Source organism: Tupaia chinensis, unplaced genomic scaffold, assembly GCF_000334495.1.
Source record: "Tupaia chinensis unplaced genomic scaffold, TupChi_1.0 Scaffold000147_1, whole genome shotgun sequence".
NCBI lineage: Eukaryota > Metazoa > Chordata > Mammalia > Scandentia > Tupaiidae > Tupaia > Tupaia belangeri.
Genome location: NW_006159617.1, coordinates 5,052,522 through 5,067,460, shown reverse-complemented (window position 1 = coordinate 5,067,460; position 14,939 = coordinate 5,052,522). Strand labels below are relative to the sequence as shown.

General features: G+C 39.8%; 1 protein-coding gene across 1 annotated transcript in view; it reads left to right on the top strand.

The window, feature by feature from the left end:
• Nucleotides 1-14,939, top strand: part of TLE4 (TLE family member 4, transcriptional corepressor) — a 166,693-nt gene that overhangs the window by 86,813 nt on the left and 64,941 nt on the right. Inside the window, 2 exon segments of the mRNA XM_006145481.3 lie at nt 1,205-1,409; nt 2,906-2,922. Coding sequence (XP_006145543.2) covers nt 1,205-1,409; nt 2,906-2,922 — 222 coding nt within the window.

Here is a 14,939-nt window from a genome sequence, read left to right as displayed (position 1 = left end):
CTGCCCAGTGTAATTTTCAAGCTGCTGGGTCCAGGGTTTGAACTGCAGTGGCCCATGTAGGAGTCCAGTGCCTTATCTACCATGCCAACTGCTGGCCCCCCAAAAGTGATTTCTTTAAAGGCAGTAATTAAAATTTATTCACTGCAAAAGTTGGCCTGAGAATTACCTAACACTTGTTCTGATACAGAATATTGTGAAGCATGGTTTAGAGTTGAAGGGATTCTTGTTGCGGGTTCTATTTAACTTAACTCCTTCCTTTACCACCTCCTCCTCCAGCCTCCCACTCAAAAGCGGCAATAAGGCCTGCCTACAGTGGTTCCTGGAGCTGAGCTTGATGCAGCCTTGGCTGAGGTCAAGCATTCCCATTCCAGCCTCTCGAGGGCTTTCTCTATGTGTTGCCAGTGTGCTGGTAAAAATGACTTTAAACTCTTGTCAGCGCAGTTACTGGTGCATGCATCACAGTCCCACTCAAATAAACCTGTCACAACACAGACTCGGCCGCTAGAGAAGAGTACAAGGGCAGGCCTCTAGCTTTTCATTCGAGCATCACTAAACGTGCACAGAGTGCCCAATTATTTCAGCATTATTGAGCAAGCCTACAGGAGGACCCAAGCCTTGCTACATTAGATTTTCTTTAGTAATTTGCTCAAGTACCGCTGAGGACACTTAAAGGGCTTGAAATGGTGGCTGCAACCAGTTTCCTTTTCTGGGTTGTTAATTCAGGTTTTCTCTTTCAAATTAACTCTAGCTGCATGCTGTGCAGTGGTTCTGGGAGAACTGTTTAACACTAATTTTCTCAATTTTCAGCATTTTTGTTCAACATAACTGCTTTAACATTTATTCACTTACATGTTTTGATTAGAAATGTATGACAGCGAGGCCTATTTTTTAAAAAACAAAATAGATGCTTTGTTCAAGAAATCTGTTTGAATTTCAACTATGAAAAGTTAAATCATTTTACTGTTTAAAAATGGAATTCTTCACAACACATGTACAAAATCTCCAAATCTAAGGAAGAAAGGTAGTGTTTCTCCAATACACATGTTATCCCCTCTTCTGCCTCCTCTGTTTAAAAGTAACTTGTCAAGGATAAATCATTCTTTTGTGGTGCTGGAGTTTTCATTATCTGCATATCCTCTCTCCTTTTGTTAAGGGGGTCCTAGATATAGGGACAAATTCAATATCTGTGTCTAATTTTTCACAGCAGCAACAACTCCAGGCTCAGCATTTATCACATGGACATGGGCTGCCGGTGCCTCTGACTCCTCACCCTTCTGGACTCCAGCCTCCTGCCATTCCACCCATTGGTAGCAGTGCCGGCCTTCTGGCTCTCTCCAGCGCCCTGGGAGGCCAGTCCCACCTTCCGATTAAAGATGAGAAGAAGCACCATGACAATGATCACCAAAGAGGTGAGCGATCCTCTGGGGTGGCAGTCTGAGGTTACTTACCTGCTGCTGAGGGTAGGTTCTAGATGCCATCATTTATTCCATCTCTGATTTTAATCTGACCAGTGACTAAACAAAGGATTTTTATTGGAAGGTAGATTAATTATTGGAAACAGTCATTTGCCAAATGATACCCTAGTGGTTGGCAAGAGTTAGTGCACTTCCTAGAGGCAAAGGGCCCCATTTCCTGGTTATTGCCTTTGATCCCTGGCTACCTGCTATGGTCTCCAAGTCTTCAGTCAATAACTAAATCCCACCATGCTCCATGCTTGAAAGAGCTTGGTGCATTAATGGCTAATTTTGACTATATTTTGAGGGAAGACACTGGTAAAGGCTCACTTGTTAACTTGATCAAATCAGTTACTATTTATAAATCTGATGGGTCTGTATAGTCAGGTAAAAATCATCGCAGGTAAGGAAGCAATTTCAGTAGTCTTAGTAATTAAGAAGGTCTAGCCCAAAGTAATGAAATCTGTTGGTTTAATTGCCGCTCTCATCCAGTCTGTTTAAAAGTGTTAAATAAACTGCTTTCTTCTTTTAAGAATGATTGTATTTGCAATTAATGATTTTTTAGAAGAATTATTTTTTATTTTACTTTATATTTACTTATTTATTTATTTTAATTTTGACCAGAGAGGGATGCAGCCAGAGCCAGAGCCAGAGCCAGAGAGCAAAAGCACAAAAGCAAGCCACCAAGTCCAGGACTCAAACTGCATTCGAACATGTGGGAGTCTAGCACCCTTAGCCACCTCGCCACCTGCTAGTCCCTGCAATTAATGATTTAAAGGCCAGTTGTCCTCCTTCTAGGTTGGTTTCCTCCCTCTGCTAAGATAGATGACAGTGCAGAGACAGTTTGATAGGATTATTACGTTTGTGTGGCGCTTAGTAATAATTTTTACTAGTTAATGACAGAAGAGCAAATGAAAAAAGTCTCTCCCAGTATTTCTTTGTGGGGATTTACTTAGCACATGGGTGGTTCATTGGCTTTAAAGGTGTGGTTCATAATTAAAAGCTCATATCTACTCCTGTTGTAGTGTCATTACTATGAACTATAATCTTGGGTAAATGATTTTTATCACATAAGCATAAATTTCCCACCTCTGATGTTGGAAAGACCATGATATCTGTCATCCAGTTATCTTAATACTATGGTACAGAGCTGACACATGATTGTAAACGCTTTTGTAAGGGGAAAAGTCCATAAAAAGCATAAATACTAAGAATGTCCAGCACTGGCTGGTTCTTCTGAAAATATGTCAAAGGTAAATGGGTGCTTTATGAATCTGGTTGAGCAATATTAATAATTAACTCAACAGCAGTGTTGACATCTGTGCAATTTATTATTTAGCAGAGATCAAGCTTGATAAGTATATGACTTTGTGTAAACTAACTTGTACTTTTCTTTTTCCTCTTTTTTCCCATCACTTTATCTGCCTGTGTTGCTGCTGTTTTGCCTATAGACAGAGACTCCATCAAGGTAAGACTCAAAAATATAGAGACTTGGCTTAAAAGAGCTCTAAATGATTTGAATAAGTCTAGTAATAAATTCTTCCAGATTTAAAGAGTGATTTGATGGGCTTTACTAGATGGTGATTAACTTCATTGTTAGATTTCTTTCAGGTTTTCGGGTGAGATTTTTTTAAGACTATGCTTGTATTTCTCTTAATATAGTCAGGTTTGTAGACCAAGATTTACTCACATGATCTGGCTTGTTCATTTTATATCTTGCCATGTGAAAAAAGACTAACTGTTCTCTTTCACTTAGGCCTTTGCCTCAAGATAATAATAGACTAAATAAACTGGTTTATAAGGAAATACATATTTGTCTCATATTTTGAGAAACAGTTTGATTCTACAAACCTTTTTATCAAACATTCAGTTAAGAGCAATTTTCTTCACCAGAAAGGTGTTTTGTTTTGTTCTGTTTTTTAATTTACATCTTAGTTTTTAGTATAGCAAATCACTTCTCAGGTTTTGCATCTCGTCTTAACTGCCTTCTGTAGCTCTTCATAGGCAAATTTAGTATAGAAAGAAAAGGTATTTAGTCCCCAATGATTGGGTATGTTTGTGTAATACCAGAATAGGTTATAGTAAGATACCAGAATTTATTTAGTGGGCAAACAAGAAACCATGGCAGGAAGTGAATAAAGTGTGAAAATTGTTTTGATCACTTTGGAGCCAGGCACAATGTAAATATGTCATTGTATTATGCATCATTGTATTACATATGCCATGTATTACTTAACTGCTAGAAGAAAAATAGTAGTTCTCAAGTGTTGGCCAAAGTATGGATGCTACCAGTTCCTTTTCTTGTATTTGACAACAGTTGAATATTTTAGAGCATAGGTAGTTAAAGCTCTTGTAGTGTTTAATGAAGCTATGTATGAAAAGACCAGAGTCTTGCCCTGAAATCTCCTGTATTGTTACTTTTGATGCCTCTTCTTGTCCTTTTACAGTAAAAGGGAATTTTTTTCATAGCTCATAAATAATTAAAAATTGAGTGTATCGATGTGTTTTTCTTATTTTAATCCTCAAGAATCTTTGTAATTTAAGAAGGCATCTGCATTCTCACATAAATGTCAGCATTTAAAGTTAGAACTGAACACTTTAAATGATGTAATTACACATTCACAGTTGTGTATTTTGTTGTGTAATGTGCATATCAATACTTAGATTAAGAAGCATTCTTAGAGTGTAGTCAGTGTCCCATATTTGTGTACTTAAAAAGTAGTCAGTAAATGCAGTGACCAAGTTTAACTGGCAGAAACCCTTGCAAAGTATGTCTAGTTATTCTGGGGCCATAAGATAAACCTGACTTCTTAGGATAAATACATACCTTTAGGCAGGCCAGTGAACTAAACAAAAGCCTTGTCCCGTGTTCCTCTCCCAGAAGACTGTGAAAATATTTATACTCCAGTGCACACTTTTGTGTCAATTACATTTTCTATTCCCTCACACAAGAGTACGGTGTGTTTTGAAATCATCTATAATCCTTTAGGGTGAGCCTAGAAGTGAGTGTCTAGATAGCTAGAGGTGGATGATTTTGCCTTGATTTATTAGAGAATTATAGCTGTAAATAGATGTCTTTGTTGGGTACCATTCTCAAATTTGAAGTTGTGTTGTGTCAGCTTTGGGGCTGTCTAATAGCTTTGGAAGCTGAAATAGTTGCTAATTTTCTTAAATGTGATCTGTGATGCTCAGAGAAGCATTTAGTTACTTGTTCCATCGATCGTCCTTGTCCTCCTGTAAGTGGCTCCTGGTTAAGAGGGGCTTTTTATGATTGTCTACTGTGTGATTTGAGATGGTTTTTATCAGCCAGTGTGCGCCAGTTGCCTGCAGCTGGAGTTGGGCTTGTATGAAATAATTTATTCATGCAGGATAATGCTCCTTAACATTTAACAGGTAATGAACGTGACATAAATTTCCTTCTTGCTTTTAATTTTTCCCTTTCCACTTCTAATGTGCAAACAGGCAGCTCTGGTACTCTAAATAATAAGTAATTTTTGGCCATCTGTCAAAAGGAAATTTCAATACAAATTTAAATTAATGGTGCCTGAAATTTTTTATAGCTCCTCTAAAAGCCTCTAATGTGCAGAAAATTCTGAATCCGCTGGTAGTAATTAGTGTTGCATGTAATGAGGATGTGGGCAATGTTATACAGCCCCAGTGTAACATTTTGATATGGTAGCAAAATTTTGATTTATACAAGGTTGTGGATGGGTTTAATTGTGAGAGACACTTTAAAATGTTTTCTTGACGTTACAGATTATTAAACAGGGCAGATTTCAGAATAGCTTATGAAATACAAATTTAAACTTACTATAAAGATTCAGATAATTTACAGGTGCTTTACCTTTAGATGCCAAGTGAAAATGAAAGAAATTCACTTGTTACAATTTTGGACCTTTTTGCTCCTTTTTCTTTCTCTTGGAAGTTCTGTGGCCACTAAATCACATGCTATTGGCTTTATTGATCTTGTTTTCTATGGCTCCAGTAGCCAAGTTCATTTCTAAGCCTGTTATTTGCAGACCTGTATCTGAAGTTTTTCAACAAGAGTGGAGAATGTAAATATGGATCTAAAGGAGAAAACACTGTAGGAGCCCAAGAATCAATTTCCGTGGTGATGAAAAGCTCAGCCACTGTTGTGTGGTAGGGTTGTTGAAGTCAGAGCCCATGGCACCTGCATCCTTCCCTCCTTCCTTGTCACTTGGCTACCCAGTGGTCCATATACTCATGGCTAAACCTCATATTTCAGGCCTAAAAACAGCAAGAAACACAGACCATGATCTACTCTCACCTTTGGTAGTCAGGGGGAAAGCTCAAAACCAACTCTTCAAAAAGTCCTCTGGCTAAGTTCCTACTTCTGTTTCTATGTGGGGCCCTCTTCATTGCCCACTGGAGTTTCTAGCATGGTTTCTCTTGTCCCTAGGAAAGGCATACATAAAACCAAGAAATTTTTTCTGAGGAAGTGAAACTTCCCACTGCATATCCCTCCCACTGAGTGCTGAGGAGTCAAAGTAGCTGTCTCCAAAGTGATGGCAGAGAGGACAGGCAGAGAGGATTCTCCCACATGCATGGGCTTCCCAGTGTCTGGAAGTATCCAATCATGAAGAGGAGTCAGCTACTCCTAGTCATGAGGGTCCTCACGTCAGTCTTTAGTTTTCCTCTGCATAACAGAAGTGCGGGTGATGTTTCAGATGTGAAGATTGCCTACAAATGTAGCAGGAATCTGATTCTGAGAAATTAAGTCTTACTACCATCACCCCCTGCCCCCCGAAAAGGTCTTCATGGTCCCAGTACCATTTAGCAAAATATCAGGCACCAAAATCAAGAGCAGCTTAAATATAAATAACAGAATTCTCTATCACCAAATATTAATGAGGTCCATGGTCTCTTCCAGGAAGCTGTTACTGTGTGTTCCTTATTGCTTTTTTTTTTTTTTTAAAGAGAGATGCTTGCTATAGGGCAGGTGTGTCACTGGTCACTTGAAACACAGACGGATAGAAAGTGAGAAATCACCCCCGGGGAGATGGCCACACCACAGTCCCTTTTCCCTCTTCCTTCTATTGGGATTTTGGTCACTCATGCACACACACCTGGCATGAGTTTCAAGCCACTGAGTCCAAGACTCAACCCATACTTGGCTATGTGGGAGTCTAGCACCATAAGCACTATGCCACCTGCTGGCCCTGTTCATCACTTCTTAAGTCCTCTTTATTGCATCTGCTTTGCCCTCCTGTGTTTTGTCCTGAGTACAATAACATTCTCTAGTCAAGTCCATAAAGGATTTGTTGCCATTTTTTATCTGTAAAATATAGCATAAGTACAAACATTGTTTTTTCTAAGTGGTGGTGGTTTTATTTTTGTTATTTCATTGGAATGTCTTCCTCAAAGTACTATATGCATCATTAAAGAGTATGCTAATTTTCAGTGATTTGTGTATTGCAAATTGATTCCTCAAAACTACTAATTTAAAATGCCAATGGCAGTGTTTGAGTCTGTTCTCACACAATCCGTCACTATCGAACTTCATATTTTTGTAATTTTGAGTAGTACAATGAACATGGATGGTGCAGATAAAATTCATTAAATTTTACATGTTAAATGCTTTTCTGTGGGCATATATACTCTGTTTTCTTCTGTGCAAATTCTTTTTGTTTAAAGGTTTTCATAATGATTCCATCATTAGTTGTGTGGTAGGCAATGTTTGTCCTGCCCCATCTATATTTTGCTGTGTAGTTTGCACAGATCACTAAAGCATTATATGTTGCTTTTCTCCTTTTGTTCTGTTATTCTGTTGGCAGTAAAGGTTTATCAGTGGAAAATTAGGATAAGGTTGTTTTTATAGGATAAGGTTGTTTTTATGTTCAAATTGAAGCATATGATTCAGGCCAAGAAAGCACTTTTGCCTCATTAGTTGGGTGTTTCAGGTGAAAGTGGGTTTTTAGCCTGAATTAACAGAATGATTACTTCTGCTATTTGCCACTCGCTTTGCACATTAAGACTTAATGGTCAAGGTTCTGTTCAGGATCTGGCCTAACTGTGTGACTTGCTTCCTCACCTCACCTATTTTTTCTGTCTCACGAGTATCAATCTAAAAGGAGTGTGCCTTAATATGTGTAACATTGAAATGTGCTCTGAGAGAATATCAGAGGAAAAAGGGGCCCAGGGAATAGAGCATAACCATATGGCCCAGGCAGTTTGGTTTTCAGCACTGCTCCCTCCAATATACTCCTATAAGATAGGAATTCATCCTTTGGGAGGCAGCTTGGTGGGATGCTTTACTATAGAATTTAGAAGGATACATTGAAAGAAGACAAAGGCATAAAATGATGGAAGAATAGATGAAAAAGAAATAGGGACTAGCAGGTGTCCTGATGGTTAAGACTCTGGATCCCTTACTGCCACTTCTGTGGTTCAAGCCCCCAACCCAGCAGCCTGAAAACCACTCCCGATCCATGTTATTATGTGCTCCAAATCCTAAGAGTTGAGAATAAGAGGAGAAGGGATTGTTGTGTGACCATACCTCCTGGGTGTGTGTGTGGGGGGGTGGATTTCTCACTTTCCCCCTCTCTCTCTCTCCTGTGAGCATACTCGCCTTATGGAAAAAAAAAATTCAAAAAAGAGAGAGGAATAGGTGAAATCAACATAATACCAGAGAGTGTCCAAGCAAACAAACAGAATAGTGGATTTGTGCATCCTCCTATTTTATTTCCCTTTACTAGATGGCAATCTGAGAAAAGAAGTTGTCTGATTAAGGGTCTCTCCATACTACCCTGGGGGAATCTAAGGTGGATCCAGAAGTATCCACTCAAACTCACCGTCGTCTTTAAGCCAGTCTCACCCTGCATGTACAGCTCTAGTTCACGTCACCCGTGAGGGTAGATGTTGTTACGAAGACTCTTTATTTCATACTTGAGGAAAGTTGAGAGCATGACAGCCCTGCCCAGGGCCATAAAGCTCATTTCTTCCTCAAAGGAAAGCTTTCTGGGTGACCTAGTGTCATTCTTAAGTTTTGGAAAATACCATAGCGTACAACGAAGAGAACAACAACCAAAAAAACCATACTTTCAGCATTTAGACATAAGATCAATATTTAGCCATATTTTAATGTGTTCCTTTTACTTTGCTGAAGTATTTTAAAGCGGATTCCAGATAGCATGTATTTTGCACTTACATATTTCAATATGTAAAATGAAAACTGTAAATAATGGGCATGTCTCTCTCCATGGAGCACCCTTGCCTTATGGCAAAAAAAATATATATAAAATATATAACAATAATTAAAAAAAAAAAGAAAGGGAGATCTAAATGGTACTGATTCCATTTTGTGAAGATTTTTTTTTCTTTTTTTTTTCTGAAAGAAATCTTTGCTATACAGTGTTTGTGCTCAACTGGAGAGACAGAGAAACAGAAAGTAAGAAATCACCCCCCTGGGGTGGGGGGATGGCCGCATCGCAGTCCATTGTCCTCTCAGAGTTTTAGGCAAGCATGCACACACATGCGCCCACCATGAGTTTTAAGCCGCTGGGTCCGGGACTGGAACTGCAGTCTACTACCTGGGAGTCCAGCGATGTAACCATTACATCATCTGCTGGTCCCCAAGGGTTTATGGTATGTACACGCTGACCTCAGGATTTGAACTCTGGACCTACCTGGCACCTTCTCATGTGACTTAAGCATCTTACCATGCATTACTATTGTACTGCCACAGCTGGCTACTTAGGTCACCTAAAATGTAAGAATCTCCCTTTTAAAAATGTTTCCCATATCACTGCATATTTTTACTATACTTTGCTTTCCAAACTAATATTTGATTTGTCCTCTTACATTGTTGGACAAAGATGATTGAACTTTCTTGCCTTTAAGTTGTGAAACATGTAGGGGGAGAGAACTTGACTCTGTTAGGGCATGTGGATTTAGGATACCACCCATAAGGAAATGGATGTAATTAATATATTTTAAGAATCCTACTTTAAAATACTATGTTGAGTCTTTCCTAAACAATGCTTATATTTGGACATTGGACTTGTATTTTCAATACATCATAGTCTGTGTTTAAAAACTAAAGGAGAGCACTTGCACTCAGCAGACACAGAAAGCAAGAAAACATCCCTTGCAGTTCCTTTTTATCCATTCTCCTCTAGGATTTTGGGCACACAGACACCCAGCATGAGTTTCAAGCCATGGGATCCGGGACCCAAACAGTGGTTGACTACATGGGAGTCCAGCGCCTTAACCACCATGCTACCCACTGGCCTCTAAATAGAACTCTTACCAATAATTGGCATGCCTTTGTAGAAATTTTACTCCTGTGCCTATTGGTAGAATTCACTTCACTGATAATCACCGACATGTGCATGCACACCTAGATTTTACTCGTCTCTCTCATTCTCCCATCATAAGAAAAAGGCTTTTTCTGGTGTGATTGAGCTTGAATTATTTTTGACACCACCAGGAAGCGCACGGAAACATGGAGAATGTGAGCCATTCTATAGGAAGGCTGTCCTAGGTCTTCACCAGTCTGCCACAGGTTAGGTTGTGTATTAACATGCAGGTCACTAACCTCCATGGATACCAAAGCTGCTTGAAAGCATTTGGAATGTAGAAGTTTTCTTATGTGTTATTTAGTCCTATCCTATACACGAAGTTTGAAATAAAAATCTTAGGGAATGTGTTTTAGCAATAAAGTTGGCCATACCCTTAGCCAAATAAATAAGTGGTAGTTCTACAGGGATCTTCTGGAAGTTTTATGGGAAATGAATTTTTTTTTTTGAGAGAGGTTTTCACTATAGGGGGCGGGCGCTCGCCAGACAGAGAGACGGAGAGACAAAGCGAGAACTCACCCCCCAGGGGGGATGGCCACGCCGCAATCCCTTCTCCATTCTCCTCTCGGGATCTTGGGCACACACACACATGTGCCTGGCGTGAGTTCTAAGCCACCGGTTCCGGGACGCGAACCGTGGTCGACTACGTGGGAGTCCAGTGACATAGCCATTACGCTAACTGCTGGTTCCCGGGAAATGAATATTAATGAAAAAAACTATGCATGGATTTCAACGGGTTTTTTTGTTTTGTTTTATTTTGTTTTGTTTTGTTTTTGTTTTGGCCAGCATAAATTTGTGTTTTATTTCCATGTTTTTATGAACTTTTTAAGTCCCTCGTATTTCATTTGGGGGCTGGCTGGTAGGGGGATAGTTTGATATTTAAAGCCTGTTTTTGAAGCATTTAATGTTATAGGGTTTCAGTTTCCCAAAATGGTAATTTGAATTGAAATGTTTCAGCATTGCTTTTGGATTTTAAATGTCCATTTCAGGTTTTTGTTTGTACTGTATGTTTCACTATTTGGAGTTACCTTATCAGAGATTAATCAGAAACTTTAGTTCTGTGGGTTTGTGATGAGTAATTTGTTCAGTATTAATTGATCCCTGCCTCTAGGCATGTGAACTGTGTGAAATATAACAGGTGCCCTAATTCCAGAAAATGTGTTGTAATTATTTGTTTGTTGAACAGATGAATAAATATCTTCAGGGCATAGCTGGTCCTCAGGTGGTGAGCATGACTGGATTAATGATATGACAGGGGCGGGGGTGGGGGGACACGGTGGGTTTGCTACAAGGTTCCCCTTCCCCCCACCCCCAACCCGCTGATTGCTAAAGCAGAACAAATATTAATTTGCAGGGGTGGGCTGGTTGTCAGGCTGGCCTCCCCAGCTGATTTTGGTAAGGGTGATTTAGTTCTTCTCTGCTATCCAACTCTTAGTTACTGGACACTTTTATTCTGATGTTTGATGTCTCTAATTTTTCTTAATCAGAATGCATTTCATCTCTTGTAAAAATACTATACATAAAGTTAACATTTAACATTTTAAAAAATATTAGAGGGACTCAGGATTTATGTAAGTGCTATTACTGACACTGGAATTTCAAAGAATTTGTTGTTCAAAATGCAGGCAGTTCTTCCAGTAGAACCAATTCTTTTAGTGACACTAACCCTGGAAAAATCATAAAATCACCTAGAGAAGCATAATATTCCTAGTTCTTGATTTGGTGAATTATTTCTGCAACACTTAACCTCTGACCAATTTAGTGTTCTGTTCTTTGGTGATTTGAAGTAACTTGTATCTTCTAGATTTGAAGACTTTATACTTACAAGCCAATACTGATGTGGGTTGTAATTTTGGACATAGTCATATCTAATTAGTACTTTGGCAACTGTCTTGTGACAGGATTGGACAGAATTTGGGCTTCATGAAAGAGTAATAGGGAGGGCTGAGTTGTACTTTTTGAAAGAGATTTTTTATTCTTTTAAATGAGCTTGCTGTTACATGAAAGTCATTTCAAGACTAAATGCTGCTTAGGTTTGGCAAGTCAGCTTTAATTGTCTGAGCTGAATACTTAGTTTTCTCTGAATCTAAATATCTACCAAAAAAAAGTCACATTGTTTTAACTTTATCACTATTCAGAACCAGTGCAATTATTTGAGTGAAATACCTTTTAAAAACATTTTAAGTTGCAAATGCTAACTGGTACCGCATTTTTGAAAATTCCTGTTGATGTGTGATCCTGGTTGTCAGTAACCTTTCTCCCTACCACTGGGTTCAGGGATTCTGCTAGGTTTGCTTCACCAGACACGGGAGGACAGCAGCCTGTGCATACGCGCGTGGAATCTGCTCTGTCACCGTCTGTCGTTCTTCCTCACACTGTTTAATATTCCATCCCCTTTGCAGCCACTAAATGTTCATGAAAAGCTTACACTTTTCCTTTCCCTCACCCTCCCCTTCTACTCAATGGCAGGCAGTGAGGTGGAAGTGAAAATGCCTTAAGTATTCTGTTGTCAGTGAACTTTCTAAGGGATGGTGATTGGGTGAGCAGGAGGAATTCTTTTTCATGGAAATGGACTCATTATTTAATTGTATCATATTCTGAAGGATTCTTGAATCTTCTTTTTAAAATTGGTACTTTGAGTTGCTGACTGGTCAAATTTGAGGGGAAGGGGAGAGGGCTGAGGGGAGAGGGAAGGTAAACAAGTTAGTGATGCCACCCAATGAGAGGAGTCAGTAGGTAATATAATAATGACGACCTTTATTTATTCCTCCTTATGGTCATTTTAATTATTCTAGAAAATTTAGAGAATTCTGTTCATCCTTTTTTTTTAAACTTCTGTTTTCTTGAACGGCATTTGGCCTTTTGAACAACAAAATAAAATTGGAAATGCTAATGTTTTGAGCCAACTAAAGGAGGAAAAATAAAAATGTCACCATGGTAACAAAGCTGCTTTCTAGATGGTTTCCTAAGATATGCCTGAACTAGAAGCAGATGTCTGATTTGAGAATCTTGCCTCCTTCAATGTAAACAAATAACTTCTGGGCAGGTGTTGGAAATAATATGGAAATCCTATTAAGGGGCCCTGGGTTCCTGTCAGTCAGGAAGCCCGTGCCACAAAAGGGCTGGTTGTCGCATAAAGAAGCAGAGTAAATTCTCATTAGGCTTGAGCTTTTCCCAGGAAATGATTGTCTCGGTGTGTTCTTTCTCCTGTGAATCTGAATGTAAGCTGTTGCTTCTATTGATCTATTCACTGGCTTTATTTTTCTCCTCTTCATTCCAGATCCTCCCTCACGCCCCTGCCAGCCTGTGTTCTCCCCCTCACCCACCCCTTCCCTTTAGATTAACACTTGATCTGTGCTACTGCTCTGAGAGTTGTGACATTTGTGATTTTAACCTCCCACCCTGGGTGGGGTGGGTGTGGAGAGGAGCCAGTCCTGCTCCCTGGGCCTGTTTTAAAATGACCTGGCTGATTGGATCCAGTAGTGCTGAGGGCTGGTTACTTGGAACTGGCAGAGCGAGTGGCCGTGGCAGTCGTCAAGACCGTTCTGTGCACGTTCACTCCAAGTTTTATTTTTATGAATTAGCAGAAACTAAAAGCATGAACAGGCAGCTTTTAGGAAAGGTTTAAACTGCAGAGTTGTCTAGTAAGCCACTAAATCCGCACTGCTCATTATAGTAGCCTCTAAGCTCAAGAAGCTGCCTACAGTTAAATCTGTTAAAACAAAATACTTAAAACCGAGTTACTCTGTCACACTAGCCACCTAGCAAGTGCTCAGTAGCCGGGTGTAGAAGGTAGAAACACTCCTGTAACAACAGAGGCACAGAGCAGGCCGGGCATCACAGAAAGTTCTGTCCATTGGCCCTGCTCTTCCTAGAGACTGGCCCGATACGGTGTGCTGGGTCTCTGTTCATCTGGTTGAAACAGACTTTGCTTCTCAAAAGTGAGCTTCCTCTCTATGCGTAGAAATCAAGGGGCATGTAGGTATTTTGGTTTTGTAGCTTTTATACTGCCCAGGGATAGTTGTATGGTAAACTGCACTAATATAGTGATCTTCAAATGGTTTGTAGGTTTTGCTTTGTTTTGGTTTTTGTTTTTTGTTTTTGGTCTGTCATAGAACTGGTTGAGCAGTTTAACATGCCTTCCTAGGAGATGCATTTTGGTATTTCTAGATAGAAACTTGTGGCAGTTTCAAAGAGGAGAAAGGGCCTAAAGGCTACGGTTGGCAGTGCTCTATAATATTCAGAAGGTTAAATGTGATAAACACAAAACAAGGTTTCAGAAAAGCCACACTATTATTATGCAGCATTTCTTGGACTATAGTCCCCGAGACGCACTTCATAAAGCCAATAAAGCGCGCACTGGTGGTCTCCTGTTGCCCTAGCAACGGACCATGGGGCACAGTGTATGTGAAATGCATGAACATCTGTGAATTAATCTTTTTTAGTTTGTTCTTTTCTTGGCACTGATTGGGCCACTCAGGCTTGTGCCTGTGACACTGCGTGCGGAGGGGTAATCTGGAGCAGTCCCCAGGGCCTCGCCCTAAAGTGGATGGTGGAATGGAAAGTGAAGGGAGATTTATCCCAGCAGTGCATTCAGCAGTGGAGGGATTTAGCCTGACAGCCTTCTCGGTGGGACGTTATTAGCTTACTTTCTGGTGCATGGGGAAATGAATAAAAAAAATTTCTAGTAAATCTGGGCATTATTGGGTTTATTGGGTTGCCCTGAAAAAATAATCTGCAGAGAAAATTGAAATAATCACTTGTGTTTATACCACAATTATGAGGACTTGAGAGCTCCCTGAGTTGTTCCATGTACTTGCCCCAGCCCAGGCCTAGCCCAGCCCCTTCCCATGCCCCAGGGATTATAACCAAATGATATTGGACTGTCACTGGTCTGAACGAGACTCCCGAATTGGATGCTTAGGCTGGAATCTGTTTTGATAATAAATTCTGATAGTAACCTAGTCTGACCTTATTTAGCAAATTTTAAACTAAGCTGATGACATTTTTGCCCTTGGGACAACAGAGCAAACTATGACTAAATACATAAGTATCCAGGAACAATACTTCGGTTAGTTAGTTACTCCCCACCTTTAACAGGATTGACTTCTTCAACTCCTGTATGCCCCCCCCCCCCCTCTCATACCTACACTTTTCTCCCACGCGA